At 38.0% G+C, this 13,453-nt stretch overlaps 1 protein-coding gene across 4 annotated transcripts in view; it reads left to right on the forward strand.

Annotated features, from left to right (window-relative positions):
- The window catches only part of SEC22A (SEC22 homolog A, vesicle trafficking protein), a 70,623-nt gene that overhangs the window by 346 nt on the left and 56,824 nt on the right, over positions 1 to 13,453 (forward strand). For 3 of the 4 annotated variants that reach the window (XM_025875318.2, XM_025875349.2, XM_025875325.2), the window contains exon 2: positions 6,982 to 7,182. In XM_025875318.2, the coding sequence (XP_025731103.1) occupies positions 7,001 to 7,182 (182 nt within the window). In that variant the 5' untranslated portion in view covers positions 6,982 to 7,000. Of the gene's footprint in view, positions 1 to 63; positions 589 to 6,981; positions 7,183 to 13,453 lie in introns of those variants that run through there. The other variant, XM_025875330.2, reaches the window with a different exon arrangement.

The raw sequence follows: 13,453 nt of genomic DNA on the forward strand, positions 1-13,453 counted from the left end.
GGCGGTTGCCCCTCGGCTGACCTCTCTTGGGTATGGGGCAGGCCAAGCAGGGGGTTCCGGGGGGAGGGACAGTCGCTGTGGGCTGCCAGCAGTGGGGGGCATTCCCTGGAGCCCAGTTGTTAGAGACACGGTAATCCACCTAGGCTACTTAGATGGCCTAGAGAGCTTGACGTGGCATTTACTATTTTTTTAAAGGCAGGGTGGGATTTGAACCAGTGGCTTACTTCGCGTTCTGTGGGGATTTAATGGGCATTGAGCCCAGAGATTTGTCCGCGTTCGCCAACAGAAACCATTTAAGGCCCTGTTAATGGCACTTTGGAAGCGATGTGGCTTAAAGGAGACCTGAGCAATTGGCTCGACAGGTGGAAGAGGGCTCCGGAATAGGAGGCCGAGCTCCAGCTGACTTGAATCTCTCTGCCAGCGAAAACAGCTTTGGACTTTTCTCCGCCTTAGTTTCCTGGATCATCCACTGGGGCGGTTGGAGAGCTTGAGAACCAGTCCCTCCTATGCGTATACAGCCAAGGCAAAGGACAGGGCTAGAGTGTCAGTCAGCCACCAGACGGGAGATGTTGTGATCCCAGCTAACAGGTGGAGCAACTACTTTTCTAAATTCTGAATTTGCTCACGTGCTGAGATTATAAGGAGTTAGGCAGTACTTGACAATAGTACCTATACTTTCCATTATTGAAGGTAGTTCAGTATTTGAATCTGATATGTGACCATGACCTAAATTAATGGGACATCTGGGCATTTTCTATGTTGAGAACCATGATATCAATTTAGTGATTTTTTTTTTTTGGTGTATGAACTGATTTTGAAAAATATATTTTATATTGATGTTTGAAAGAAGCGCAGGTCTTATCAAAGTATCCATATACTTGAGTAGGAAGCTTGGAAATGTTGTGAGGCAGTGTCTCATTGGGTGGTTAGAGTTAGGCCTGCATTTAAATCTGTCACTTATGAATGTAGGAATTGAATAAATTACTTTTCTGAGCTTGAATTTCCTCAAAGGTAAAATAGAACTGATAATATCTTTCTCACAGGTTATCGGAAGGCTTAAATGAAGTAGTGTATAAAGTGCCTGGTCAATAGAGGGCAGTCAGTTAATATAATAATAAACAATATTGTATTTTTGTTCTTCAAGGTGATGTTTCAGATTCTTTATGTATCCCTATCAGGTAGATACTGTTAGTATTTTTAAAACAATCTTATGAGATACATAATATTAGTGACCACATTTTACAGGTGCTCAAGTTCACAGACAGTGGTGGAGCCAGTTTTTGAACCCAGGCATATGTTCCAGAGTCCATCCTGTTAACTGTTATACTTCCTCTTAAAGAAAATGTAAGGTGGTCTTTTATTATTTCAAAATTAGTAGCTAGATAGCTTCTGTATCACCAGGTTCTTGCCCCTTGTGGGTTTTAGGAGACCAATGTAGCACAGCAATGTGGAGATACAAGAAATTTAGGTTTAAGCACCAGTTCTGCTATATATTTGCAATGGGACATTGAGAATGGGACCTTCAGTTTCCTCATCTATAAAATGGAGGTTATACCTACCTCTCTGTTTGTAAACTGTGAGGTGCTGCATAACTGTTGGGGATTGACACATTTGTGCATGTATTGGGGGCCCTGTTCCTAGTTGTGGGTATAATCTACTCTGGAGCCTGAGGTCTTACACATACTACTGTGTAGTACAAGCACCTGTAATAGGAGTATTGAAGGCTATTGGTAAGGTGAGGGGCATAGGCAAAGCTGCAAAATAAATTCTGATTGTCTTTGATACCCTTTCCCCTTTTCCTCTTCAAGCTGTTTTTCAAGTGTCTTTCTGTTAACCTATGGCTGTGCAAAGTCCTTCCCTTTTCTCTCAGTCTTGCTCCCACCCTACGCATCACAATTAATATAGCTTTCTCTCCCAGTAACCCCCACTCCCAATTCCCACAGATCTCAGCTAGCATTTTCAATAAAATATGTACCGAGGTAGTGTTTCACATGCAACATAATTTGAGTGATAAGTAGATGAACATTTTAAAAAATCATTTTCCAGAAAATTTAACACACACATATTTGGATGAAACCACAACAAAAAAATCTCTAGGAGAAAAACCTCTAACATCTCAAAACCGATTTCACAGATATTATTGCTAAGGATAGGGCAAAAAAATAAGTCAGTTGAAAGACCTACATTAGGTAAATAATAGTACAGGTAAGGTGTAGATGTGGTATGACTTCTGAAAATGGGGGTGTCTGGGTGGCTCAGTCGGATTAAGCAGCTGACTTGATGTAGGCTCAGGTCATGATCTCAGGGTCGTGAGATGGAGCCCTGCATCAGGCTCTAAGCTCAGTGTGGAGTCTGCTTGAGATTCTCTCTTTCCCTCTCTCCCTCCCCTCGCTTGTTTTCTTTCTCAAATAAATAAAATCTTAAAAAAAATAATTCTGAAAATGGTACTTGGATGATTTAAGTTTGGGAAATAACTAAAATAAGATATGAGTGGTTAACCCGATATGAAATGTTTTTATCTTTTATGAAAACATCTTGCTGGAAAGTAGATATAAAATACACTTATATGTTGGGTTTTGTTAATTACTTTTTGAGAAAGTGCTTTCCTGGTGGCCCACAGTCATTACCTCACAAGGTTCTGAAGAAGAGGTCAGCATCCTGTCATCCTGGGACTAAACAGTTGCTGAGCATTGGCATAGTGGGAGTTCATTTTCCTCAGTGTCTACATAAATGTTTTCCCAGACTTACCCAGATTCTAATTTGGGATTTTTCCTTTAGCAGTTGCTGTTGAGGAAAGGATATACAGGTCAGTACTCAGATTCCCTGTGAGTTTTCTGCTGTCTGGAGACATATATTGTTTTCAGTGTTAAAGGTGAGGAAAAATGGATCATGGCCTAAAAATGTATCTGTGGCCCTGATAAAACTACTGTTGCTCCTGAATCTTCCCATGCACATGGTAACCTCTTGATTTCCTCAGAAATTTTTTTTCCCATTTCTCCCCCCCCCCCCAAAATTTTCCCATCAGTTTTTCCTTGGTTTTCCCGACCACCACCGTGCTTAGACTCTAAGGGTATTCTAACCCTAGCTCAGCCTTTATGTGGACAGATACCTTTTTCTACTAGCAAAGTCCAGATGAGATTGGAGTGGTTTTTTGTTGTTTTTTTTTTAAGGAACTGCATTAAGAATCCAAAGTAGAAACAAAAGAGGGGAGAGGTAGTAGTTGATAGAAGAGAGATTGCTTATCCTAAAGTGATTGAAGTCCAAATTAGTCAAGCCTGACATTGTTCATTGGGCAGTCATGACAGTTTCTTTTGCTAGCTCACTGGATTGGATATTAGGTCCAATGACTCTGGGAGGAAGAAATTTAGCTTTTTCTCCTCAGAGGAATTTTATCTACTGATAGAAGCGATTTTCTGACAACCTCTTACGAATCTTGACAGGGACTATCAATGCTGTGTTGTGGGTTTGGTTACAAGCCTAAATGTGTTAGGAATATCTGAAATGCAGGTTTGTCTAACTCTAGTTTTCCAGTTAGTTAAGTGGTGGGTGACACAATTTATGTTTGCTCTTTTCATCTGAATTTCTTTAATTCTGGATTGATGTCCTTGAGGGTAGGAACTGTGTATTCCTAATGTCTCCCATAGTCCCTGGCATATAGTATCTACTCAATAAATGTTTGTTAAATGAATGGAACTTACAGATTGGTATTTGTTTCTTAGTATATGTTTTAGGAAATACGAATCATATCCTTTCTGTTTTTAATTCATAAAAAAGAAAAGAGTAACTGAAGATTACATGAAAATTGGCACTCTGTAATAAAGATTACTCCTAATATTTCTGTTGTGATCCTAGAAAGATCAGGCATAAAAGAATGCAGTCTACTCTGTACCTCTGAAACAAATAATACATTATATGTTAAAAAAAAAAAGAAGATAGTAGGAAGGGAAAAATAAAGAGGGGGAAACCGGAGGGGGAGATGAACCATGAGAGACTATGGACTCTGAGAAACAAACTGAGGGTTCTAGAGGGGAAGGGGGTGGTGGGATGGGTTAGCCTGGTGATGGGTATTAAAGAGGGCACGTATTGACTGGAGCACTGGGTGTTATACTCAGATAATGAATCATGGAACACTACATCAAAAACTAATGATGTAATGTATGGTGATTAACATAACATAATAAAAAAGCTATAGCAAGGAAAAAAAAAGAATGCAGTATACTTTTAAATACTAAGAACGTGGGTGTTTGGAAACTATTAAGTCACAACCCTGCCCTCATGTTAATTCCCAGAGTAATCATTGTGTTGCAGTAAACTTCAGGAAGAAAAAATTTTATATTTAAATAATAAATGCCTAAGGGTACGAAGTAAGACATTTTCCTACTTTCTTATACTTAGGCTAAATCTCATAATTATGGTTTAATAATTAATGAAACATAGTAAATTTTTAAAATGGGTTTGTAGTTTAGGTATTATCCCTTGAGGATTCCCAGCTTTCTCTTGCTACTGCTTTTGGAAAGGAAACTGATTGAATAGGAAAAAAAAATGATTTGAATATGTTATGTTGGACTTCTGTTAGAAGATCCCATTATGATAAAGGCTAATTTAATTCCTGTTGGGTTTTTTTCCTTTTAAATGAATGAAGGAGAAAAATGGTAATGATACATTAATACCTAGCTATTCCTTTCATTTTCTCACGAAAAGAGGAAAAGGGAGAGTAAATTTAATGCATTAACTTTGTCATTTGGGTTAATTTTTCGTATCAGTTACCATCATGGATAGACACATTGCAACTTTACACAGCAGTGAAAACGAGTAACTATAGTACTAATTTCCAAAGTCAGTACCAGTTGGTTTTCTTTGGCATTTACATAACAAACTCAGTTTTTCATTTTTGGAATGAGATAATATTGAGCTGTCTGAACAGGACAGGTGAAGATTTAGTCTCTGGGATACAATATCTTGAAAAAATCCTATGAAATTGTTTTCAAAATTTTCAGTTTTCACCATTTACCCTACTGCTAGTGAAGCAGTATTTAGTGGCATTATTCTCAGAAGGCTTGGCAAGAAAGAGTTATCACTTAATTTCAGACTGTGAACATGTTTTAATTTAGTGTTTTTCAAAGTATGATCCGTAGACACTGAGCATAGTAATTACCTTCCATTAAAAATGGAAGATTCTCAAGCTCTGCCTCGTAGTCAGTGGATCAGAATTTGGGGGCAGGGGGAGGTTCAGAAATCTGCATTTCTAACCAAACTTCCAATGGTTTTTCTACAAGCTAAAATTTGAGCAACATTATATAGTTTTTAGCAAAGTTTCTGTTTACCTGATTTCTTTCAGACCCAACCTGTGAAGTGCTTTTATCTACTTTTGTGAAGCTTGATCAGAATATAATAAAAGAAGCCATTATGGTTTATTTTCTGGTAAAGACATTGAGAGCAATATTAAAACCAGTATTCCTTTAGCTTTAAGACTTACTATAAATAAATTTTTTTTGTTGTTTAAAGATATATTTATTTTAGAGACACAGAGAGTGCGCATCAGTAGGGTGAGGGGCAGAGGGAGAGAGAGAGAATCCCAAGCAGACTTCCTGCTGAGTGGGGAGCCTGACAGGGGGCTCAAATTCAAGACCTTGAGATCATGACCTGAGCTGAAATCAAGAGTTGGACGCTCAACTGACTGAGCTACACAGGCACCCCAGTAAAATTTTATTTCTGATTATAAAAGTAATATATGCCCACTTTGGAATATTATGAACATTTAGGAAATTATAAAATAACAATCACCCATGATACTATTTTCTGGAGATAAGCATTATTATAATTTTAGCATGTTTCCTTCTGATATCTGTTTCTCCATTTATCTCTCCTTTCTTCTCTTTGTCTTTATAGAAAGCAACATTTGCAGTTTTTATCCTGCTTTTTTTCTGATTTATATGTAAGCATTTTACTACATTATTGAACTCTTTTTCATAAACATAACTGTTCTTCATTATATTCCATCATAGGGGTGTACTATAATTTATTTAACCATTCCCCTATTGTTGGATGTTTAGATTGTTTTTGGTTATTTCTGTGAAAGAATGCCTTTCTGTTTAAAATTTTTTTAAACTTTATTTTATTATGTTACTCACCATACAATACATCATTGGTTTTTGATGTAGTGATCCACGGTTCATTGTTTTCATATAACACCCAGTGCTCCATGCAGTACATGCCCTCCTTAATACCCATCACCAGGCTAACCCATCCCCCCACCCAAAACCCTCAGTGTGTTTCTGAGTCCATAGTCTCTCACGGTTCATCTCTCCCTCCGATTTCCCCCCTTCATTTTTCCCTTCCTTCTCCTAATGTCCTCCCTGCTATTCCTTATGTTCCACAAATAAGTGAAACCATATGATAATTGACTTTTCTCTGCTTGACTTATTTCACTTAGCATAATCTGTTTAAAGTTTTGTTTGAATCTGATTACCTCCCTTAGGATATGGTTATATATTTATATTGCTCTTGTGGTCAAAGGGCATCAGTATTTTTACACTCTTTTGAATATCGCCAAATTATTTTGAGAATGGTGTTTATTCCAATATTTACTTCTGCAAATACTTATAAGAATGCCAAAAAGAAGCAAGTATTATTTTTTTAAAAAATATTTAGACAGCGAGCGCATGCACTGGAGGAGAGGCAGAGGGGGAGGGAGAGGGACAAGCAAACTCCACCCTGATTACAGAGGCTGATGTGGTGCTGGATCTCAGGATCCTGAGATCATGACCTAAGCTGAAATCAGGAGCAGGTAACTCAACCGACTGAGCCACCCAGGTGTCCCAACAGTTATTATTTTTTAAAAGCTAATTTGTTAAGGAAAGTGTAGTATGTCATTGTTTTAATTAGTGAATCTTTGATTATTAGTGAGTTGAACATTTTTGCACTGTTTATCAGGTTTGGCTTTCATTTTTTATCTAACCCAAATTGTTCATTTTGTTTTAGGTATCCTCTGCTGGTTGAAATGTCTATGATTTTATCTGCATCAGTCATTCGTGTCAGAGATGGGCTGCCACTTTCTGCTTCTACTGACTATGAACAAGGCACAGGCGTGCAGGAGTGCAGGAAGTATTTTAAAATGCTCTCGAAGAAACTTGCTCAGCTTCCTGATAGATGTACACTGAAAACTGGACATTATAACATTAAGTAAGACTTCAGTTTGCTCCATTAGAATCATTTGCCTAGTGGTTGCCATTTGCATGAAATTTAAGTGGTTGCTGTCAAAAGTAGTGATTGGTTAGTTTAGGAAAGTGTTCAAGTCAAGAATCATGTGGTTCTGAACTAAACAGTAGTCATCATGTAGGCGAGAGCTTTGTTATTGAGATGACGCATGAGCCATGTCCTGAAGAATAGTAAGATTTGGCTAAAACAGAGAAGAGGGCATTCCAGGTATAGAGAGAAGAAGCAGAATAAGTAAAGAATGACTTGGCCTTGAGGGTGTATTCACCTGTTTGACCTGGTGTAGTAAATGGTGATGTAGGGATAGTTACGGGAAATGTGAGATAATTAGTGTGGGGCCAGATCCTGGATTTCCCTGCAAGTTCAGACTGAGGGATGTCACTTTGATGTAATAGGTTATAGGAAGCTGTTACTGCAGGTTTGAGGGAAGCGACTTGCTAAAAAACATTGCTGAGGTTGTGAAATAGAAAGTCTGAGAGGGATTAACTTATAATTAGGGCCTGACCTAGTAAGATATAAGTGCAAATGAAAAAGAAAATGCCAGTCACAAAGACACTTCAAAAGAAGAAATGGTTAAGCCTGATAAGATGGAATGCCAAAGATGACTTTGAAGCCTTGGAATTGGACAGAATGAGCTCTTTGGGAAGGGTTGCTTATAGGGGTGAGGAAGAAGAGAAAGATAACTAAGCACTGTTTTGAATATTTTACTTGAGATTGTGACGAAAGGCAGCCCAATTGAGATGGGATAGAGATTTTGGAATCATTCACATAGAAGTTGAAACTGTGAGGGTAGAAATGCCCACTGAGTTTCTGAGAGGCCAGAATAGAACCTTAGAGAATGTCCATAATTACTTAGATTAACTGGGTAATGGTAAGATAATGAGCTTTTATCTTAAACTGGGTTTTTAAAGGTTTAACTGGAAAATGTGGTGGTGATGATGGTTAAAATATATCTAAAATTTTGTCTAGCCTATTTCTGTTTTATGGAGAAAAACTTGCAACATTTTAATATTCTATTTAATAGGCTATTTTAGTACCCTTGGTCATTATTCTGAGTTACAGTTGATACCATATAGTACTGTAGACCTACGTCAACATTATAGAAGATTGTTTGAACATATATTAATTCTGACAGATATCCTGGACTTGAAAGAAAAATTTTTTGCAAATATTTTTCTTCCTCTCTCTTACTCTCTTAAGAGTATCATGTGGTAAATTTTTAACACCCCTCCAATTCTGTCTAATTGTTTTGAATTCTAGATTATGTATTATTTCTTTGTACCCCGTCTTATTCCACAAAGGATGTGAGGCAGTTTACAAAAAAAAAATAATTCAAGAGCACAGGAAGGAGAATCACGTGAAAGTAGAGATAAAGATAGGAGAATAATAAACTGAGGTAACATTTCCTTCTGGAGATGCAAACTACATAGTCCATTCATTTGTTGGAAAAGGGCTGGAAATAATGCTCTGAGCTTCCTCATGGCCAAAACAAAGGAGGATAGTGAATCATTTACAGGATTCAGTGTCCATTGGATAAAAACATTGCTCTTCATGTTCTTGAGACCTGATGTACATAAAGAGGGACAGCATTTGGATAGCATTCTTCCAGCAGCCATAACAATGAGCTTTTTATGATTTTTCTTAATATTCCTTAGTGTAAGCAAATGTCACGATACAAAAACGCAATTTTATGAGACAGTTTAGGAGTGAGATGGATCAGCAGTGGTCTAATCTGGCCTGATCTAAGAATACAATTTAGAAATGTCTAAAGGAATAAATAGATTACATGGCCTTCGGAACCACTCAGAGAAAAGCCTCTATGCATGTTATTTTTGTAATTAAGTTTTTAAAAAAGGATTGAACAACAGAGAAGTTTTAGTTCTAGTTCCTGATAAGAACCTGGACTTTATATATTTTCTATCGTTGATTAGAGGACTTGTTGATTGTTTCCTAGTTCATTGAGTTTTTCATGCTGTAGGACAATACATTTAGACTGAATTATAAAGTCACTCTGAAACTGGGAGTTTATATGTTACCTGAGTTATTTATTTATTTGACAGAGCGAGACAGCGAGAGAGGGAACACAAGCAGGGGGAGTGGGGGAGGGAGAAGCAGGCTTCCCGTGGAGCAGGGAGCCGGATGTGGGGCTCGATCCCAGGAGCCTGGGACCATGACCTGAGCCGAAGGCAGGTGCTTAACCAACTGAACCACCCAGGTGCCCCTACCTGAATTATTTAAAGTTCTCTTGTGACACCTCTTTTTCTAATTGCCCATGAGCTTGTGAGATAAAACTCACAGATCTGCTGTTGTGGCATCGTAGCACAGGCCGGAACTGGCACCAGGCTGCCTGTCTGCCTTGTCAAAGCCTTCCCTAGAGCCTACTTCTTTTGAATCACCTTCTTTTTTGCTACTACTATTTCATTTCTCTCATGATCTCACTCCTTACACAGATTGCCTGTAGAACTTGTTTTAGTGTTTTATCATTTATATTTTTCTTATTTTAAATTTATTTTTAAATTTTTGTATCCTTCCTCTGTAGTTAGATAACTTACTGAGATACTTGATCTGTTCTGGCTTATAAGTGATTCTTCATCTCTTAACACTGTGCATTTCAAATTTCTGTAAAAATTCAGGTGCTCTTTGCAGAATACCACTGAGAACCAAAATAAAGTAGCTTAAGTATGTAGTTATGTGCTAAATCAGATGGTACCTCACAGTGGATTCTAGTTGAATAGGTAGAGGAAGACCATAGCGTTTGAGAAAAAAATTAGAATAACATTTTTAAAATTAAAATTCCGGGGTGCCTGGGTGGCTCAGTTGGTTAAGCATCCAACTCTTGGTTTCAGCTCAGGTCATGATCTCATGGATTGTGGGATTGAGCCCCACATCAGGCTCTCTGCTCAGCAGGGAGTCTGCTTGAGATTCTCTCCCTCTGCCCTTCCTCCTACTCCGTGCACACACTCTCACTCTCTTTCTCAAATAAATCTTTAAAAAAATATTTTAAAAATTAGGAAAAATAAAATTAAGAAAATTCCTTTCATTACCCCCCCCCACCGTGTGTTGGGAAAATGAACTTTATCAGATTGTAGTGACTAAATACTTGAGTTTAGCTAATGGAGCCCTTTCTGTGGCGCTTAGGCTGGCACAATGCCTTGCACATATGATACTAACTGCTAAATGAGGGATGGTTGTTTTGGGGGTATGGCAGTGTTCAGAGTGCCATGGAGTTAAGTCTTCATTTTCTCCAAAATACTTCAGTTTGGCTTGTTGATTAATGGGTTGTTGGGGGATGCATAATCTAGTTTTGTGATTTCTTCTCATATTACAGTTGAATCCTTGAACAACATGGGTTTGAACCTTATGGGTCCATTTATAATTCTTTTCAGTAAATACAGCATAGTACTATAAATGTATTTTCTCTTCCTTATGATTTTTTAAATAACACTATTCTCTTTAGCTTACTTTATTGTATGAATACAGTATGTAATATGCAAAATATGTGTTGACTGTGTTATTGGTAAGGCTTTCAGTCAACAGTAGGCTATTAGGAGTCACGTTTTTAGGGATCAAAAATTATGCTGATATTTGTGCAGGATATTGGCATCCCTAACCCCAGCATTGTTCAAGGGTCAGCTGTACATAGTGATGGTACAGTTCTTTCTGGGTAAAACTTTAAGGAACTTATCTGTTTCATAAGTTGAAGGATACTTTCCTAAAATTGTCATAAATGTTTAATGTATAAACCTATGTCAGAACTTAGGAAACAACGATGACTAAAGCAATAATTATGAACCATATGAAATTAAGTTGTGTCCTATGAGATCTTAAATTTTGAGATTGGTTTTGCGGGTTTGAAAATCATAGTGGTACATTTTGAGAGCTCTTTAAACATTGAGATACTGATCTTATGAAAATACAAACTGCTTTGGGAGGTCAGTCATACTCTATTGTGAATTTTAGTGCAAGAAATAAAATTTCGTAGTTCTTCTACTGTGAATTCTTCTGAAGTCTGGTAATATCTGTGAGCCTTACAGGTTCTCTCTTTACCTGAGTCCTTACTTTCTCCATATTAGTCCACAAACTGCTACCTCCAGCCAGGAATGCTATTTTAGGCTTACCTGCCTTTTGTTTTTAGTTTCTGGCAGTGCTTTTCTTTCACCCTTTGGTGCTATTTTCTGATTACAGGAATAACAACTTCACCAATGACCCAGTTATGAAGTACTTGCAGTTGCCAGGCACTTTTCTTATTGTTCAGTTTTGCAACAGTTCTGTAAATAGTTAATATATAGAGCTTTTTCCCATTGTTGAGGGCAGAAACACAACTCACACTAGCTTAAGCAAAAAAAAGGGTATTGTGAAGGATAGTAGGGCTTCTGAATTGGCTGGAGCCAGGGACTCAGATGTTGTTATCAGGAATCTTTCTCTCATTTCTCCACTTTATCACCTTTTGCAGATAGGTATTCTCCGTGTATGGAAAACACTGTACGGGCAGCTGCAGGCATACTTCATTTCAGCTGAGTATCCCTTTTCCTCCATGTTTCAAGGAAAGGACTTAATTAATTAGCCTTGCTGTGTCATGGTACATTTCTAGAATAGCATTGTAGTCAGAGGGCTGAGGTGCTCTTAGTTGGATCCTAGATCACATGTCTACCCCGTGGGTGAAGTCATATAAAATAGGTGGTAGGGCTGGAGATAATTCCCCAAAGGCAAAGAGAAATGGGATGTTGGGCAGATAGCCATTATGGTACTACTGCCCCCCCCCTTTTCTTTTTTTACAGATGAGGAAACTAAGACTTAGGGATGTAAAGAAACTTGTTCATAGTCACAAAGGTAATAAGTGGTATATCTGTACCATAGTCTTTTGGCTTCAGCATTCACATTATTCTCTGGTAAAAGAAAGAGTTGCCTCCCTTTACCTTTAACCTCTCTCTTTACAGGGTGTGTGTGTAATGCTCCTAATTCTTTTTACTTTTAATGGAGAGAAAAATTTAACCAGGGAAGAGAATTAAGTGAAAGTTATCCCCCTCTCTTTTTTTTGGTTGAGAAATAATGAGGACTAGAGTATGGGTGAGGAGACAGCATTGTCTTGTTGGAGAGTAGTTGTTTGGTGGAGAGGGGGCGTGGCAGGGACATGCAACCCTCCACTAGCTACCAAACCACTTGGGGGAAGAAGATAACCTATGTATCCTGCTTTACTGTTTTGTCTCATTATAGCATCATATTACTTTTCTACTGCTTATTGTAAAATCTATAGCTTTTCAGCACCACATATGTTAAATAGGCTCTTATGAACTCGTTTAGGAACCTCATTACTCTTACTGTGGAAAAATGAGTTCTAGATGCACTAAAGTTTGGGGATACCACATAGAGTTAAATGAGGGATTATCTATGATTGATTATCTAAGAAAGTCAAGATCTTTGTTCTATGTGGGGTGAGGTGTTAGGGTTAGTGGGAAAGGGTGAATCAGGATATAGATTAACTGCAGAAAAGGAAATGAAGGATGTCATTGGCAAAGGTTGCTTGCTCTGCTCTGTGTTTTATCCAAGGCTCGATGGTATAATCACCTTTGCGCACTTAAGATTCTCTGATTCTCCTTATGCTTACTGTTGTAAGTTGCTATCACCTGGTGCATATTAATAAATATTTTCTTATATAGTGAGGTTAAAATTAGTGACAAAATGGATCTTTTATCCATGGGATAATGTATTCATAATTTAGCTTTTCACCCGTGGAGGATAATTGAAAGTTGGCCACATAAGAGAGGAATAAGTGAGAAAATACGAAGTTCCTGGGAGAATGCTGCGCATGGTGGACACTCAGTGTTCTCTTTCTGGTTCTTGCCTCACTACTGTCCCAGTGATGGCAAAGTCTTGTCTTCGCTTTATTTTCTATTAGACATATTTGGTGATAATAAAATCCACAGGATAAACTCACTTTCATAATGTCAGGTTTATTTATTTCTTAAAGGTTTTACTTATTTATTTGAGAGAGCATGTGAGAGAGCACAGAGTGCAAGCTGGTGGGTGGGGAGCAGAGGGAAAGGGTGAAGCAGACTTCTGCTGAGCAGGGAGCCCGACTTGGGGCTTCATCCCAGGACCCTGAGATCATGAGCTGAAGGCAGACACTTAACTGACCAAACCACCCAGACATCCCTGTCAAGTTTATTTTTAAATTTAAAAGTTTAAATGCTTTATTTTGGAGAATAGAATTCAGTGTAGAAGTTCTGTTTCAAAAAAA

The sequence above is a fragment of the Callorhinus ursinus genome, unplaced genomic scaffold, assembly GCF_003265705.2.
Source record: "Callorhinus ursinus isolate GAN/ISIS: 27379988/994484 unplaced genomic scaffold, GSC_fseal_2.0 scaffold1, whole genome shotgun sequence".
Taxonomy (NCBI): domain Eukaryota; kingdom Metazoa; phylum Chordata; class Mammalia; order Carnivora; family Otariidae; genus Callorhinus; species Callorhinus ursinus.